This window comes from Martes martes, assembly GCF_963455335.1.
Source record: "Martes martes genome assembly, chromosome: 13".
NCBI lineage: Eukaryota > Metazoa > Chordata > Mammalia > Carnivora > Mustelidae > Martes > Martes martes.
In genome coordinates, this window is record NC_137901.1 from 21,341,609 (window position 1) to 21,356,596 (window position 14,988).

At 37.4% G+C, this 14,988-nt stretch overlaps 1 protein-coding gene across 1 annotated transcript in view; it reads right to left on the reverse strand.

Moving 5' to 3' along the window:
• Positions 1-330: 330 nt before the first annotated feature.
• Positions 331-14,988, reverse strand: part of DCC (DCC netrin 1 receptor) — a gene marked incomplete at both ends in the record, with an annotated part of 1,141,350 nt that continues 1,126,692 nt past the window's right edge. The window contains 2 exons of the mRNA XM_080821994.1: positions 331-420; positions 3,791-3,933. Of these exons, the coding sequence (XP_080678120.1) occupies positions 331-420; positions 3,791-3,933 (233 nt within the window). The remainder of the gene's footprint in view (positions 421-3,790; positions 3,934-14,988) is intronic.

The following is a 14,988-nucleotide window of genomic DNA, read 5'->3' on the forward strand; positions in this document are numbered from 1 at the left end:
GGAAAACCCAAACCTTAGTTATGACAGCGTGGTCACTGCAGTGGCAAAGACCCAGGACTAGGCTAGCAGCTTCAGCTTTGACATTGCAGTGAGGATGTATCTTTGCTTTTGTGTAGGGACCCCATGGTAATCATTGTGAAATTCCTGATGCCTATGAAAGAAGGGATGCTTATTCCTTCTGAACTGCTTCAGGATCTTCCATAACTGAGTGGTCCTGATGGTTGACCTGTACACTGGTTAAGAGTTCTTGGACACAGGTGTGCTGTTTATGGGTAATTGGTATGCTGCAAAGTTCCCGGAAAATACACCTCATCAACTGGGTAAGACGTGTTAAAAGGCCGAGCCTGTGATGGCATTAAGTTGCTTCATTAGCCCTTCCAAGCTTGCCATTTGTTCACTCAAATCATCCTGTTCATATACCTGCGGAAAGAACGAGAACAGAGAGTCAGCACAGGTGAACATCGATACCCCCTTTTACGAAGGCAGTGGCCACATCTAGTTGGTTTACTTTGTATTACCAAGCATGACACAGTGGCCCACAGCCAAAGCAAGAGGCTGTGCTCAGGATATAATCCACTGAATGAAGACGCTGGTAATGAAAGAGGCGGTGATGAAAGGAATGATTTGCATTGTGTTTCACTAACCATCCCTGTGTTGAGGAAAAAGCTTTAAAGTAAAAAAAAAAAAAAAAATCTCATTTCAAATCTCATTTCACACCAAGTTCTACCAGTGTAGAACTGTGTGGTCTCGGATAAGTTAGTGAGCCTCTCTGATCCACAGCTCTTCTCAGCTATAAAATGAGGGTGGTCATCTATTTCATAGCTATCCTGAGCACCTTGTGGCCTGTTTGGTGACTATCACAGTGACCAGCGCATGGTACATGTTCAATGTGTTACTCTCCTTTTTCTTTCCTGTGGGTCATCCAGCAGGATCTGAACAGGATGCATATCACCATGTCCCTTTTTTTCATAACACAATGTAGGTATATTTTTGTGTGTGGAAGTTTGATGGGCTTGATTTGCCTTGACCAATGAAAGGCCCGAGGAGTATGACTTCAGTTTGTACGTAGAAACAAAATTCTCACCCCAAACCAGAGTTGTCCATATGCATAATTGTAAAGGCAATCTTCTAGCACCTTTGATTGGTGGGTACAACGAAGAGGTTGAACTGAGGAAATCTTGGAAGTGTTAGTGAACATACTCTCTAGAACTCTTACTGGGAGCCACGAGAATCAGGTTATTAGTAATATAAGATCATTAGTTATTACGGAACAGATATCCCCATTGTTGTCCTCAGGAATTCTGTTGCAGTTAATATAAGAAGGTTAGAATCTCTCTCTCTCTCTTTTTTTAAGATTTTATTTATTTATTTGACAGAGATCATAACTAGGCAGAGAGGCAGGCAGAGAGAGAGAGACGGGGAGGCAGGCAGAGAGAGAGACGGGGAGGCAGGCAGAGAGAGAGAGAGAGAGACAGGAGGAAGCAGGCTCCCTGCTGAGCAGAGAGCCCGATGTGGGGCTCGATCCCAGGACCCTGGGAGCATAACCTGAGCTGAAGGCAGAGGCTTTAAGCCACTGAGCCACCCAGGCGCCCCATAGAATCTTTCTCTTTTTAAACTTCCCAAGTAATGCTAATGGCCAGCCAGTGGGGAAAACAAGGCTGTGGTATTGATTAGAATCCCAGCTCTTTCACAGACTTGCTCTTTTTGAGTCTGTCTCTATATGTGTCAAATAGGAGTAACGAGCTTGCCTCATTGTGTAGGATTCAATGAGGCAAGTATTCAGCTTAATGCTGGGAGGATTCAGTCAGTCAGTGTTGGTGGGTATTGCCTGCTCAATAAATATTAGTTTTTCTTTTCTTTTCTCAACATACTCTTTATTTTGACTAATACAAACCTGTCCTACTTGATTATTCTTGGTCACTAATTTGATTAAGTTATTGAAACAATGAGACCTGAGTCGTAGCTCTGTGTAGGATAGAAAGCGTTACTCACTACCTGGTCAGAATGTGTATCTAATCCTGCCAAATAAATACCATTGATCACCAGAGCACACCACTGCAGAGTATTTGAGTGATGGGCACTAACTCACTCTAGCCACTAAGGAAACAGCTCAGAATGCATGATATTAAATATGCTGAAAATGGTTCCTTTTTATAGAAATCTCTGCATACCAATGAGTGGTCATATACCACATAATCTCCAGTGCTTAATGGGGAAGGAAAAGTAGCCAGTTTGGCTCAAAGACTGGTCTACATATGAAGGGAGAGGTTGAAGGGACGTGATCAGTTGGTAACTGGTTTCCTAACTGTGGTTTGGGTTGTTTTTCTTAAATTATCTAGCTATCATTGTCCAACACAGCAACTACTAGCATCATGCAGCTACTGGATTTCTGAAATGTGACTAGTCTGAATTGAAATGTTTTTTATATATATAAAATACACACCAGATTCTGAACACTTAGTATGAAAATGTAAAATATCTTTTTGACAATTTTTTTGTATTTATTGCATGTTGAAATGATAATATTTTGGAAATACTGGGTTAGATGGAAGACATTATTAAAATATCATTTATTTTTACATCTTTTAATGTGGCTTCTAGGAAATTTAAAATTACACATATAGTTCACATTATATTTCTATAGGGCAGTGCTGATCTAGTTTTTTTGCCCTATTTCTGTGTATCCTTTAACATACAATCTTATTGCTTTTAATATTATAGCTTTGCTTGTCACTCTTTAGGACCAACCTTATATACAAATATGGGCTACCTGACATAATTCCTTTTGAGATATATTACATAAATGACAAGATATGGCCAACAACCCTGAAACTAAATGAATATTGTACTAACTAGCCAAATCCTGACAAAGTAGTGCAATAGGTTCCTATAAATTTGAATCTTTTTAAAGTATACAAAACGTATATTATTCATATAATATACTTCTGCCAAACATTCACACACATACACATATCCAGATTCCCTGGTTTCCATGTCCTTAAAATACCTTGTTGCTTGCAGTACCGAAAACAATAAAGTCAAGAAAAAATTTATTGTTCATTCAAATGAGATGATTCTAACTTGTTTTTCTCATCTTTTTATCTCCCCTTCCGCTGTGATTTTTCAATGTATATGATATGATAGTTCTTTACTCTCCTTTTAAATACTTTATCTTGAATTATATTCAGAAACACTCTAAAGTTTTCCAAATCTCTGCCTTTAGGCAACATCTCTTCAAATCTCTTTTATAATCCATTTTTGGGAGAACAGTTTTGCTCTCTCAAAATTTAGAATTTTTTTTTTGTCTCCATTGACTATCTTTCTGAGTTTTCTAATTTGATCACATTTTAATTTTTTTCCTCCAGTTCGCAAACGTTTTCTGTCAAATAACTAAATTTTCTCTTGTTTTCTAAATATGTTTTTCCTCTTAAACTCCTTCCTTCATTTCTTCACTTTGTATTTTCTTCTTTTCGATTCTATATTTCTAGGCTACTGTAGGATTTTAGAAGTGACACGTCTGATAACTTTAGAAAAGTCTTCAGAGTATAGCTTTTTGTTATTATTATTTTTTTTTGTTTTGTTTAAAAGAATCATCCTATATGTAGTCAAATGCCGAGGTATTTCAACTCATTGCAAGGAATACATATATACATCTATAGACATACACAGATGTGTAGGTATATAAAGTCACACATTCTTTAGTCATCTGTTTGAGTTTTGAGATTGCTTTTTAGTACAGCAGCCGTCACTGTTTCACCTCATGCAGCATAAATTTCAAGGATGGCCTTACATTGGCTGGATCCTCTGTTGCTTTGTGGCTCTCCTCGGATACTTCAGGGGCTGTTGGCACAGATACAGGAAGCAAAGGAGATCTTGCCTTTCCAGCCAACCCAAGAGAGGCTGTCTTAACATGAGTCTTGGGAAGAGTAGGCCCTGAAATAGAAAACACAGAGTGAGGAAAGTGATGTATAAAACATTCTGGGGAACAATCTCTCAAGCGTGGAAGCCAACTCCAGTGGGTTGGCATTGATTTTGGGTTATTGTTCATTCTGTAGTATAGAGATGAATTATGACACACTGAATGGGCTCATTTTATTTCTACTGAATGGAAGACAAATTCTGATTAGACCTCTCCAGACGACTCCAAATCACAATGTGAAAGATTGCCTGGGAGCTCTGGACTGTTCATCACGCCCTACAAGGTGTCAGTGGAACTCATTTGGTGCCAGTCCCAGCTTTGGGCCAAAAAGCCCTGTGCTAGCTTACCCAAATAAAGCCTAAATTGTTTAACAGGAATATTTGTCCCATTAAAAGAGATGGTCACTCTTGATCTATAAATGACTATTAGATGTTATAGTAAAATAAAGTCCTACTGGCTAAACTCATAGAATCTCACTCCTAATTCTCTTTTGGGGAAAAAAAAAAGATACTATTCTGTTGTGATCAGTATAGCTTCTCTCAATAAAATAATTTGTAGGAATTGCTGACTTTCTACTAGATGACATTTCTGTCTGTTAGAAACAATGGATACCTTTTCTTTTTGGGTCTGAAATTTGCTTATAAATCCTGCTTAGCTTATAGCAGTAATATAATTTGTCCTTATAGCCTAAAATAAAGGTTTTATGAAGGCTTATTGAATCAGCTAGTATACCTCACATACTTACGGACTTTGTCATTCTTAGCTTTGTAACCAAAACCTCAGCACAGAGGGTATTGAATTAAATCATGGAAAGAAGTTTGCCTGAGTTCTTTTGTACCATCAAAAATGACATTTGAGTTCTAATGATCCCAATGGTCTATTACTACATATTTTGGGGAAAATGTTTTGTTTTGATCATAGTTTTGTAAATTTAATTCTAATTAACAGAACTCAGAGGTTATTTTACAATAAAAAAATTGTGGGCATTTGTTTATTGGAAAAAAATAATGGGAACAGTCCAAGAGGTCAACAATTGGGTATATGCTAGGCAAAATAATGATAAATCATAACATAGCACCTTTTCTCATACTTTCATGTTTATTTGGCCTAGCACGAATTCCTTCATACTTATATTCTTTCACTTTTAAACTTCCAAAGTTTGCAGTTGGAGTGATTTATCACTAGAGGGTGATCTTAAGTTCTTGGTAGCTCAGATGAAAAGAAATAGAAACAGGAGAAATGTGAATCATTTTCTTTAAGAGAGGAAATATTTACTGAATGTCTATAAGCTCCAGACCTATGGTAAGTACTTTAAGTCATGTTAGGCCAAAAAACGTAGTGGGGAAGAATTTGGGATTTATCAGTCTAGTCTACATTCAGATCCTGGAACTCTCAACTATGTACTAGCCATGAAATCCCTTGGTTAACTGACCTAACTTCCCTTGGCCTGTTTCTTCTTCTGTAAAATGGAAATGATAATTTGTGAGGATTAAATAAGATTATGTAATTAAAGGGGCTGGTCCCTACAACTTGTTCAAAGAGGGCAAGCTACTAATAATATTTAATTGACAAAACATTATGCGAATTTTCAGTTCACATATGCGGATCTTAAAGTGGAGAGAAGAAATGAAGTAACTTACCCAGCCTCACACATTCAAGAAAGGGCAGGCAGGTTTGTACCAAGATCTATCTAACACCACTGAGCAAATTAAGGATTTACCATTAATATGTTGATCTAGCTTATTCAATTTCAGTTAGCTTTTTGAAGAAGCAATGTAAAAGAACATGAAATCTAGTTCAAAGACTATATGTAACTTTAAGATAGAAACTATTTATTATATTGTTTTGTATTTTCCCATGGTTGAATTGGGTTTTAACATAAAGGGGAAAACAACATTCTAATAAATTCCAGCATTGATTTAAACTTTTATTACAATGTTATTTAAATATATACAAGCATAACATGTGGCCTAGCTTTTATAAACTTGTAATTCTTATACTGTGCTATAAGACCAAAGCACATTTAAAATTAAATAGCAAAGTCCTATAAAAATAGCACAATTGGGATTAACATCCTTAGTTTAATATGATGGGTGAGCTGGTTTGGCTAAAACAGAACACCCATATAAATGGGTACAGACTGCTATGGCAAAAGTCATTTTGGATTTGTCTTATGTGCTCAGTTTAAGACTACCAATTTCCTCTGGTTGAATTAGGAGGAAAACCTTCTTTCTTCCGGAGAATGTAATGCCAGCTGGTCTTCATTGGATGTGAACAAACTCTTTGTATATCAAATCTACCTCTATCATTTTCTCTGTAGCTTCCAACTAGAAATGCAGTGTTCCTGGAGTTAACTTAGTTCTAAACTCAAATACAGAGGCAGGAACTAAAACCCCTGGCAAAGTGATGATATAAAATGGCTCTCCAGATGCTCCAATATGTGTAATTCACATTAATATTGTAGATAATCACTGAAGTGAAAGCACAAAGTTTAAGAGGAATTTTCATAGAGGACTGGTGAACCTTGAGAATCTATTGAACCCCTACTTTGAATTCCATTTCCTGAATTATGCTTATTTTCCCTTCTAGAATGTTCACCATGTTCTGCTTAAACCTGAGTTAAGCTTTATTGCCATGGAAAGCTGCTTCTCTTAGAACATTCCATGAGCTACCTCTTCCTTCCCTATATTTGAGTAGGTGCATTTTAAAAACTAACACAGATTTCTGCACATAGCTTTTATGTATTTATTTTTGCTCCAATTTTGACTTAGGTGTTCTTGATTATGAAATCTATTTTATTTAAAAAATTTTTAGTTTTAAAATTTTTATTTTATATATATATTTTAAAGATTTATGTATTTATTTTAGAAAGAGATAGTGAGCTCGAGAGGGGGAGCAGAGGAAGGAGAGGGAATCGCAAGCAGACTCTGCACTGAGCTCAGAACCCTTCATGGGGCTCCATCTCATGACCCTGAGATCATGACCTGAGCCAAAACCAAGAGTCAGATGCTCAACCGACTGTGCCACCTAGATTCCCCCTAGCTTTAAAATTTTTAATAAACTAAATTATGTCTTAAAAATTGACAATTTAACTCTTAAACACATGCAGTGTGTATCTAATGCATATTGTAAATCAATTCACTTTAACATAGTTATCTGCAAAGCGAATGACACTAGGAGAAGTCAACGACAAAGGCAGAGCTTATTATGTAGGAAATAATATGTAGGAAATAATATTTCCTACATAATTATGTAGGAAATAATAAACTCCTGCCTTTGTCATTGACTTCTCCTGGTGTCAGGAAACATACAAAAATAAAGATTGTTTTAGAGTGTTCTGTAAAATTCCCTATTTATTTGACTATTTTTTTGTAGCTTTGCATGTGGAAAATTTACAGTTTTCTCTATAAAAGTATATTTTAATGCTGTATTTTCTGTCCTGGATCCTAAACACTTGGGCAGAGCCACAGTGTACTATACTGTATCTAAAATACTTAAAGTATTACAGTACGATGCAAGTATGCCTAGAGAGTACCATAACTCAGACCTATTAGAAAGAAGATCATTATAATTGATTTTCTCTAGTGTCCAGGCAACACTCACACATTTGGAGCCTACTGAGTGTTGAACAATATACAAGACACTGCATTTTACAAAAGGAACTAAAGACATTGTCTTGGCTTCAAAGACCACACAGAGTGTTTAAACCTCAAGTGACTGCCTTTTCTCAAGCAATATTCACAGATTCAAAGAAATTCAGAATGCTATTCCCTTAAGGGCTCTTGGAGTTCATCTAGTGACCTTCTCTTTATTTTGCTGAACAGAACACCAAGGTCCCTGGAGATCAAAGGATGAAGGTCAAATTAATTTCAATAAAATTCCAGTATAGGGGAAGAATTTGAATAGTTTTTAGAGTTCATTAGCAGGGTTTTTCTGAGGTACTTTATAGACTTAAATATTTTTTTCTCCTTTTCCTGGATGGGGAATTAAGAAAAGACTATGAGAGACATTTCCCAGGAGAGTTACCAGTAGCCAAAAAGATAACTTTGGTTTCAAAACTGCCCTTTAGTAAAGGGGAACAGATGTAAAACAAAGACTTCTGTGAAAACATGCTCTATTCAAAATCTGATGCCCATGCTTTTGGGTGGGCATTAACTCTGTTCCTATGGTATGTTTGCATTTGGGTAGATTTCAGCGTTTTTTACTCTGAACCACCAATGTTTCAAGCCTGGACACTGGTGGACACTGGTGTTCACTGGGTCCTTAAAAGCTCCCCATGCTGAGCTTCTCTCCTTACTTATGTACTTGTAGTTCACTATGTGTTAGTGGCTCCCATGTGGATTTTCTAGTCTGCATCCCCGTCCTTCCACAGGACCAGAAATCGTGCCTCTAATCCTTCACCTTATGCTGGAGACCCTACCAGTGTCTCGCCCCTCTGGTTAAATTCTGAATCCGGGGCACCTGGGCGGCTCAGTCGGTTAAGCAGCTGCCTTTGGCTCAGGTCATGATCCCAGAGTCCTGGGATCGAACCCTGCTTCGGGCTCCCTGCTCAGCGGGGAGTCTGCTTCTCCCTCTCCCTCTGCCTGACACTCTGCCTACTTGTGCTCTCTCTTTCTCTGTCTCTCTGTCAAATAAATAAAATCTTTTAAAAAATTCTGAATCCATTTTCTACACCATTGACATCAAGCAAACATCTTTATATAAAATCACCAGTCTCATGGCATGAGCTATGGCCAAGTGAGAAAGCAGGGTAATCATTTAGCATTCGTATTAGAAAGTGGCAGCTGGGAGCTCAGCACAATCTGAAGAGGACACTGGACACTGGGAACTGTCTTGCTGCCTCTCACCTACTGATGAATTGTGATTGTTGGGGCACCATTTATTTTGCGGCCATTCCTTCATATTGAACCTTCCTAGATTTCAGTAACAGGGTCGGGGTTGTCATTGCCACATTTCCTCTGCTGCAATTTGGTCTTTTTTTTTTTTTTTTTTAAGATTTTATTTATTTATTTGACAGAGAGATCACGAGTAGGCAGAGAGGCAGGCAAAGAGAGAGGGAAGCAGGCTTCCCCCTGAGCACAGAGCCTGACTCGGGACTCGATCCCAGGACCCTACGATCATGACCTGAGCCAAAGGCAGAGGCTTTAACCCTCTGAGCCACCCAGGCGCCCCCAATTTGGTCTTTTTTACACTGTCCTCAGAAACCAGTTTAAAAGCCAGCTTTGTTCTTGCAGCCCTGGTCCCCCCCCAGTCTCTGTGTACTCATTCCTCATCATGGGCCACCTCATCATGGTAGCCTTTGTTGGGCCCAGTGATATGACATACTGAAAGAGAACCACCATCCTATCTTCCCAAAGAACTAATGGAAACAGTAAGAATTAGAAAGAGCATTTACACCAGGGAATTAAACTTCTGTTCTTCAAAGTTGAGCAATGATAGAGCTTTTGAGAGTTTTTTCCTATTCTTTGTAGATCTAGGGAGAAACCAACAGAGAAGTCTTCATATTTATTTCTTTGCTTTGGGAGAACTGAGCTTATGTTAATGATTGGTCTAAACACAAAAAAAATTTCAATGAAACTTCTCCGAGTTTTATCAGAGCAATATATCAAAGCAAAAGCAAATGAAAGACAGAAGTTAAAAGAATTCTTTTCATGGCTTTCAGCCACTAATTTAATATAATCTTAACCTGGCAGTCATGATCCTCTGTGATCACTTCTGAATATGAAGAATAACTTTCAGGTGTGAACAAGAGCACTGTGTCACTTTTGAAGAGGATGTGAGCAAAGCTGAGGGTGGCAGCAAGTGAATGGTGAGAGGGTTGGCACCGCGGCTCTGAAAAATTGTCTTTCGGAGACAGGCCTTTGAGAGTCGAGGGGTCCCCAATCCTGAAGACCAAGCTGGTCGTCATGACAAAAGGTTTGTGATTTCCTGTATTATTTACTTTTTTTTCCACGATAGTAAAATATATACATATGTATATATACATATATATGTGTGTGTGTGTGTGTATATATATATATATGTGTGTGTATATATATATGTAAAATCTACACAATAAAGTCCTGGCACAGAATGTGTGTTTAAATAAATAAATTTAAATAAATTTATTTAATTAATTTATTTTATTTATTATTTTATTTATTTATTTATTTATTTAATTTAAATAAATGTGTGTTTAAATAAATACCTACATATTGAGGAAGAGTCCTAACCTGGGACTTCAGAGACCAAGTCATAAAGTCTTGTAACTTTGGCTCAGCAGCCTACTTTCTTTGGGTCTCGATATCCTTATAGCTATAAAGGTCAAAGAATTTAATCTTTAAGCTATTAACTATAACATTCTACAAGGAAGGAGAATACAGTCACTCTACCCATACTGAACTTTACATGTGGATTTCTTTGCTCTCCTTAAGCTTCAGGAAGCACTAGTTAATCCATGGTTAAAAAAAAAAAAAAAAGAATTGAAAGAAATCTCCAGCCAATAAATCCTTAAAATCCAATTACAGTAACTTATGAGTTAAACTGATACTTTCTAAAAAAAAAAAATGTTCTATCATTTTCTCTTAAAGTTATTAATAAGCATAACAATTACGGTTGTTCTGCTTTTTTATTTCAAATGAACAACAGACAGCTCAACTAAAAATAGGCAGTGTTAAATTACAGCAAGTTTACATTATCCAGGATTAATTGAAAAATTTCAATTTACAAATGTTCCATCTGAAACCACTATAGATTTTCCCCTACCCAGGGTGCGTGTTGAAGAAGTGTTTCAGGCGACCCTTAGGTAGAACACATGATGTCGATATGCTAAATAAATGGGTCTACACCGGTATACAACTAATTAAGTGAGCATTGCTTTGGCTTTAATGTTACTCTCCTCAGCAGGACCCACTGAGGGGATAAAAATACAAATGAAGCTGAAGATCTGAGATGGCCCAGCCGCGTGCATCGGGTGTAGATAAGCATCCTCAGCAGGAATTGACTGTTTTAAGCTTTATTTTCACAGTACAGTTATTAAACATTTCATTTGCTCATTAGGTACATAATGTATGACTGCCAGGTGCAAACTCCTGCTAGCAGCTCTCTGCAGAGGGTTCTCCCAAGTAAAATGATTCTTGGTGAGAAATGCGGGAATAGGCGGCAGTGGGCATGGAGTGAACGGAGCCCCGCGGGTCAAACCGGCGGCCAGCGGGTAACATGATTTTGATTTCAATATTAATTTCCCCATCCTTGCTTACTTTTTCCTATTTCCTAACTCATTTTCCACTTCATCACCCTTAAGAATACGGATAAAATGGGTAGTTTTGAAGAGGCTTAGGTTCACATCACTCCTTGGTCCCTGACCCATTCTGACAAATGAAATGGCCTCTCTCGGTCTAGTTTCAGTGTGAACCATAATATCACTGTCACACGTATTTACTCTTAAATAACAATTCTGTACAGGCTCAGGATGTCTGGCGGAAAGTGGAAGTATATAGTTGTACATACTTCTCACACACAAGAAGCTTTTGAGGCTCTGGAAAAATAAGAAACATGTACATGGGAAATGTGCAACATTGTCTACCTTTTCACGTTAACAACATATGGAATAAAAAGGGTGGGTATTTATACAACCACCTCAGGCATTCCTCATGAGTGACTGAATTTCAAGTATGTAAGCTTTGGCATCAATCTTAAAACATTTAGTCTACTATGTGTTTCTATTTTAAAGGTGAGGAACATACCTCAATGTCACTTCTGGGGATAGAAGCTTTATGTTCTTTTCCTAACCTTCCCACCTCTCTTCAAAAATAAGGGAAACACTGAGGTTGTGTTGATGAGGTGACCAACTGGGTTGGAGACATGAGGTCAATATTGTCCCAGATGGCTTTGAATCCGTAAGAATCCTGTATAAAGGGGAGGTGTTTATTTTGCATTTATAATGGGTAAAGGAGAGCCTTATGGAAGGCTTTAAAGGGAGTTAAGTTTGATAAATAGTCATTCTATAACGTTTACGTTGGGAAATGGTGACTAAGAAAAGGATGGACAAAAAGCCCTCAGGACAAAAACGTTGTCTAATGTGTCTTTTTGTCCTTAGGATTGTCTAACGTCTCTTTTTGTCTTTAGGACCTACGTCAGTGCCTAATTCATACAGAGTAGAGCTGACATCATATTTGTAGAATTTGTTCCTGGAAACAAGACAACAACAAACAGGGGAGGCCACAGAGACTCTGCTCTCATAATCCTGCTCCTTTGAGCTGCCTCCCGATTTAGATACCTCTGGATAAGAAAGCTTTCAGGAAAATCAGATATGATTTTGAGAAATGAATTCACCAGAACTTTTAGGTCCCCCTCTTTTTTTGGCCGCTTTTCTGAGGTTCCTGGACCACGTATTAACAAAACAAAACTACAAAATCAAAACTAAACACCTGTGTTATTTACTGGTGGGCTCCCACAGCCCAGGTTAGTAGGTCCACGGTGACTTCCTATGTTCTTCTGCATATATAATGTCAAAGTCAAGAGGCCTCTCAGTTAATCTCGTGGATATTCCAGATCATTTTCAGATAATTTGTTATTAAAGGGACATTTGTGTCCTCCTCCCAAATTGATTTTTTTTTTCTTTTTCTAGTCTATTTGCAACAAGAAGCAACAGGTTTGAGTTCTTTATTTACATCAATTCATCTATTCAGATGTTTTGTGCCCATAGGAAGAAAACTGTCAATTCTATTTTTCACCGAAACTAGGCTTAAAAACCCTTCTTGTATTATCCCAGTTTTGCTGATATTCTAGTGATCAAACTTTAGAGGAACTACATCCTGAATTCATAAAGACAAGTGACACAGCATAAAGTTTCCATATCGTTTCATGAAAACCTCAGTAAAATGCATACACAATGCAGAAATCCAGATATTAGTCTCACACGACTTCTGTAATTATGTATTCTGTGTAGAATATCATCATTCCCAAATTCATCCACATTAGTACACAAAGTTGGCATTCATGGTATATTTCATGTGGCATATAAATACAATGATTCTTACTTTCCAAAAATCAATTATTTTGCCAATTTTGGAAATATTTCCTTTTATAAAGACAATAAGCCAACGAGGATTCTGTTTTTCTAGTATAATCTTGATTATTCAGACCCAGATTTCTTAATATTCGATATACTTGATTTTTAAAATCTGGTTTTGTTTTTTAATAGAAGTCATCAAATCTTTCTTTGTCTTTCTCTGTCTCTATCTCTTTCTCTCTTTTACACACACACACACACACACACACACACACTGATATTAAGACACAAAGGCCAGAAACACACCTTTCAGATTACATTCTGGTGTTAGGACACTATCGTACTAACCCAATCTCTTCTAACTTTTACAAGTATACTTCTCAGACTGACCAAAGCACAACGTGAATGATATTCATGGCACAAGAACTTTTCAAAAACTCATAGTAATTTACTCAGTCAATGCAGTGATCATATATGACAATGATCATACAATTTCAAATTTTTTTCAACTGTAAGTTAAACACCATCACCACTTCCATCCCAAAGAATATGTATGCCATTGAGGAAAGTGACTTAGGTAAGCATTTTCATTTTCTCCATTGAGAAGCCGACTTCTTTCCTGTATTTTGCTGCCATACTTTTAAGGGTTGTCTACACTTGCACATTACCTATTTATTTATTCACCATGTCTCTCTCAGACACCTGGTTTTGACCTCACCAATCTATATAAATGTCAGACACAAAGGTCATAAATACCATCATAATTTTTCAACCTAATGGGTATCTGCCTTATAAATTTCTCTATAGGATTTGTTAGCATTATGTTTTCTCAGTTCTTGGATTCACAGCCATATTATTATAGTTTTTATTTTTTCTCTTAAAATTATACAGCTAAATCAATGGAATACTCCAAAGGCAAAGGCATCTTTATATATTTGCTGAGGTATTTAGGGATAAAGTGAACTGATGTCTGTCATTTCCTTTGAAATGCATCAAAAATTAAGGTGGATGGTTGGATAAACATAAGGCAAAAATATAGAATCTAGGTGGTAGGTACAGGGAAGTTCACTATATAATTTTTCTGAGCATTTAATATTTTTATAGTAAAATCCTGGAAGGAAAAAGAAAACAATGGCAACTTTGAATCAAGGAATTATTGTGTTTAAAACTGCCTTTTCCTTGAAATGCTCTCCCTTCTTGGCTTCTGAAAAATTATATCATTGTTCTACCTCTAGCACATCTTTATTTACTCCCTCATAAAATGTAGACTTACCTCATATTTCATTTTTCAAATTTCTTTCTTTTCCTTCAAATTCTTTCTCTGGGAGTTGTCATCTATCTACCCCATGCTAAAGCTCTCACCTCTCTGAAAATGATTCTCTAATCTACTCTTCCGTTGTGATTCCCTCTTGAATTCCTCCCACTTCCCCACACCCACTGTCTAGCTCCATTGAGTGGTCCCCTGCCCCTTCAGGCTCAACAAACTCCACTCTCTCCGGCTCTCCCTTTCTTCTCACGGAGTGCCTTCTCAGCTCACTCCCCTCTTTCTGTTTGTTTATAACTGTGTTCCTCAGGACACAGGATTCGAACAGCCGTGTCACCCTGCACCTCACTTTCCCCCTCATTCTTCATAGCCAATCATTCACTCAATTGCCTGTTTCTTGTTTTGGAAGACAAGTCCTGCCGCTTTCTCCTCCATCAGTTCTCACTTGCATCAATCCACATTACACACTTTCCATTTTCATCTCAGTTTGCGATTTGATTCTCCTAAGTCACTAACCTACCTTTTCCTAGTTTATTATCTCGTGATTACTCTAGGAATCATTCTCTCTAACAAAAGAATGTTACCTGTAGACTCTGAAAACATGTTGTACTTTCTCATCCCTGGCATTTTCCTCACTCTGGTCCTTCCTGGTATGCTTTTGTGATTCTCCAGCAATCAAGGAAAGAATACTGCCATCATGCAGAACTAGCCATACATGCTGTCCCTGCACTTTAGTAACGGTGACCTTGGAGAAGCTGTTCTATTCTCCTACACTCTGGGTCCATTGCATATAAAATGACATGGTCTACTCTG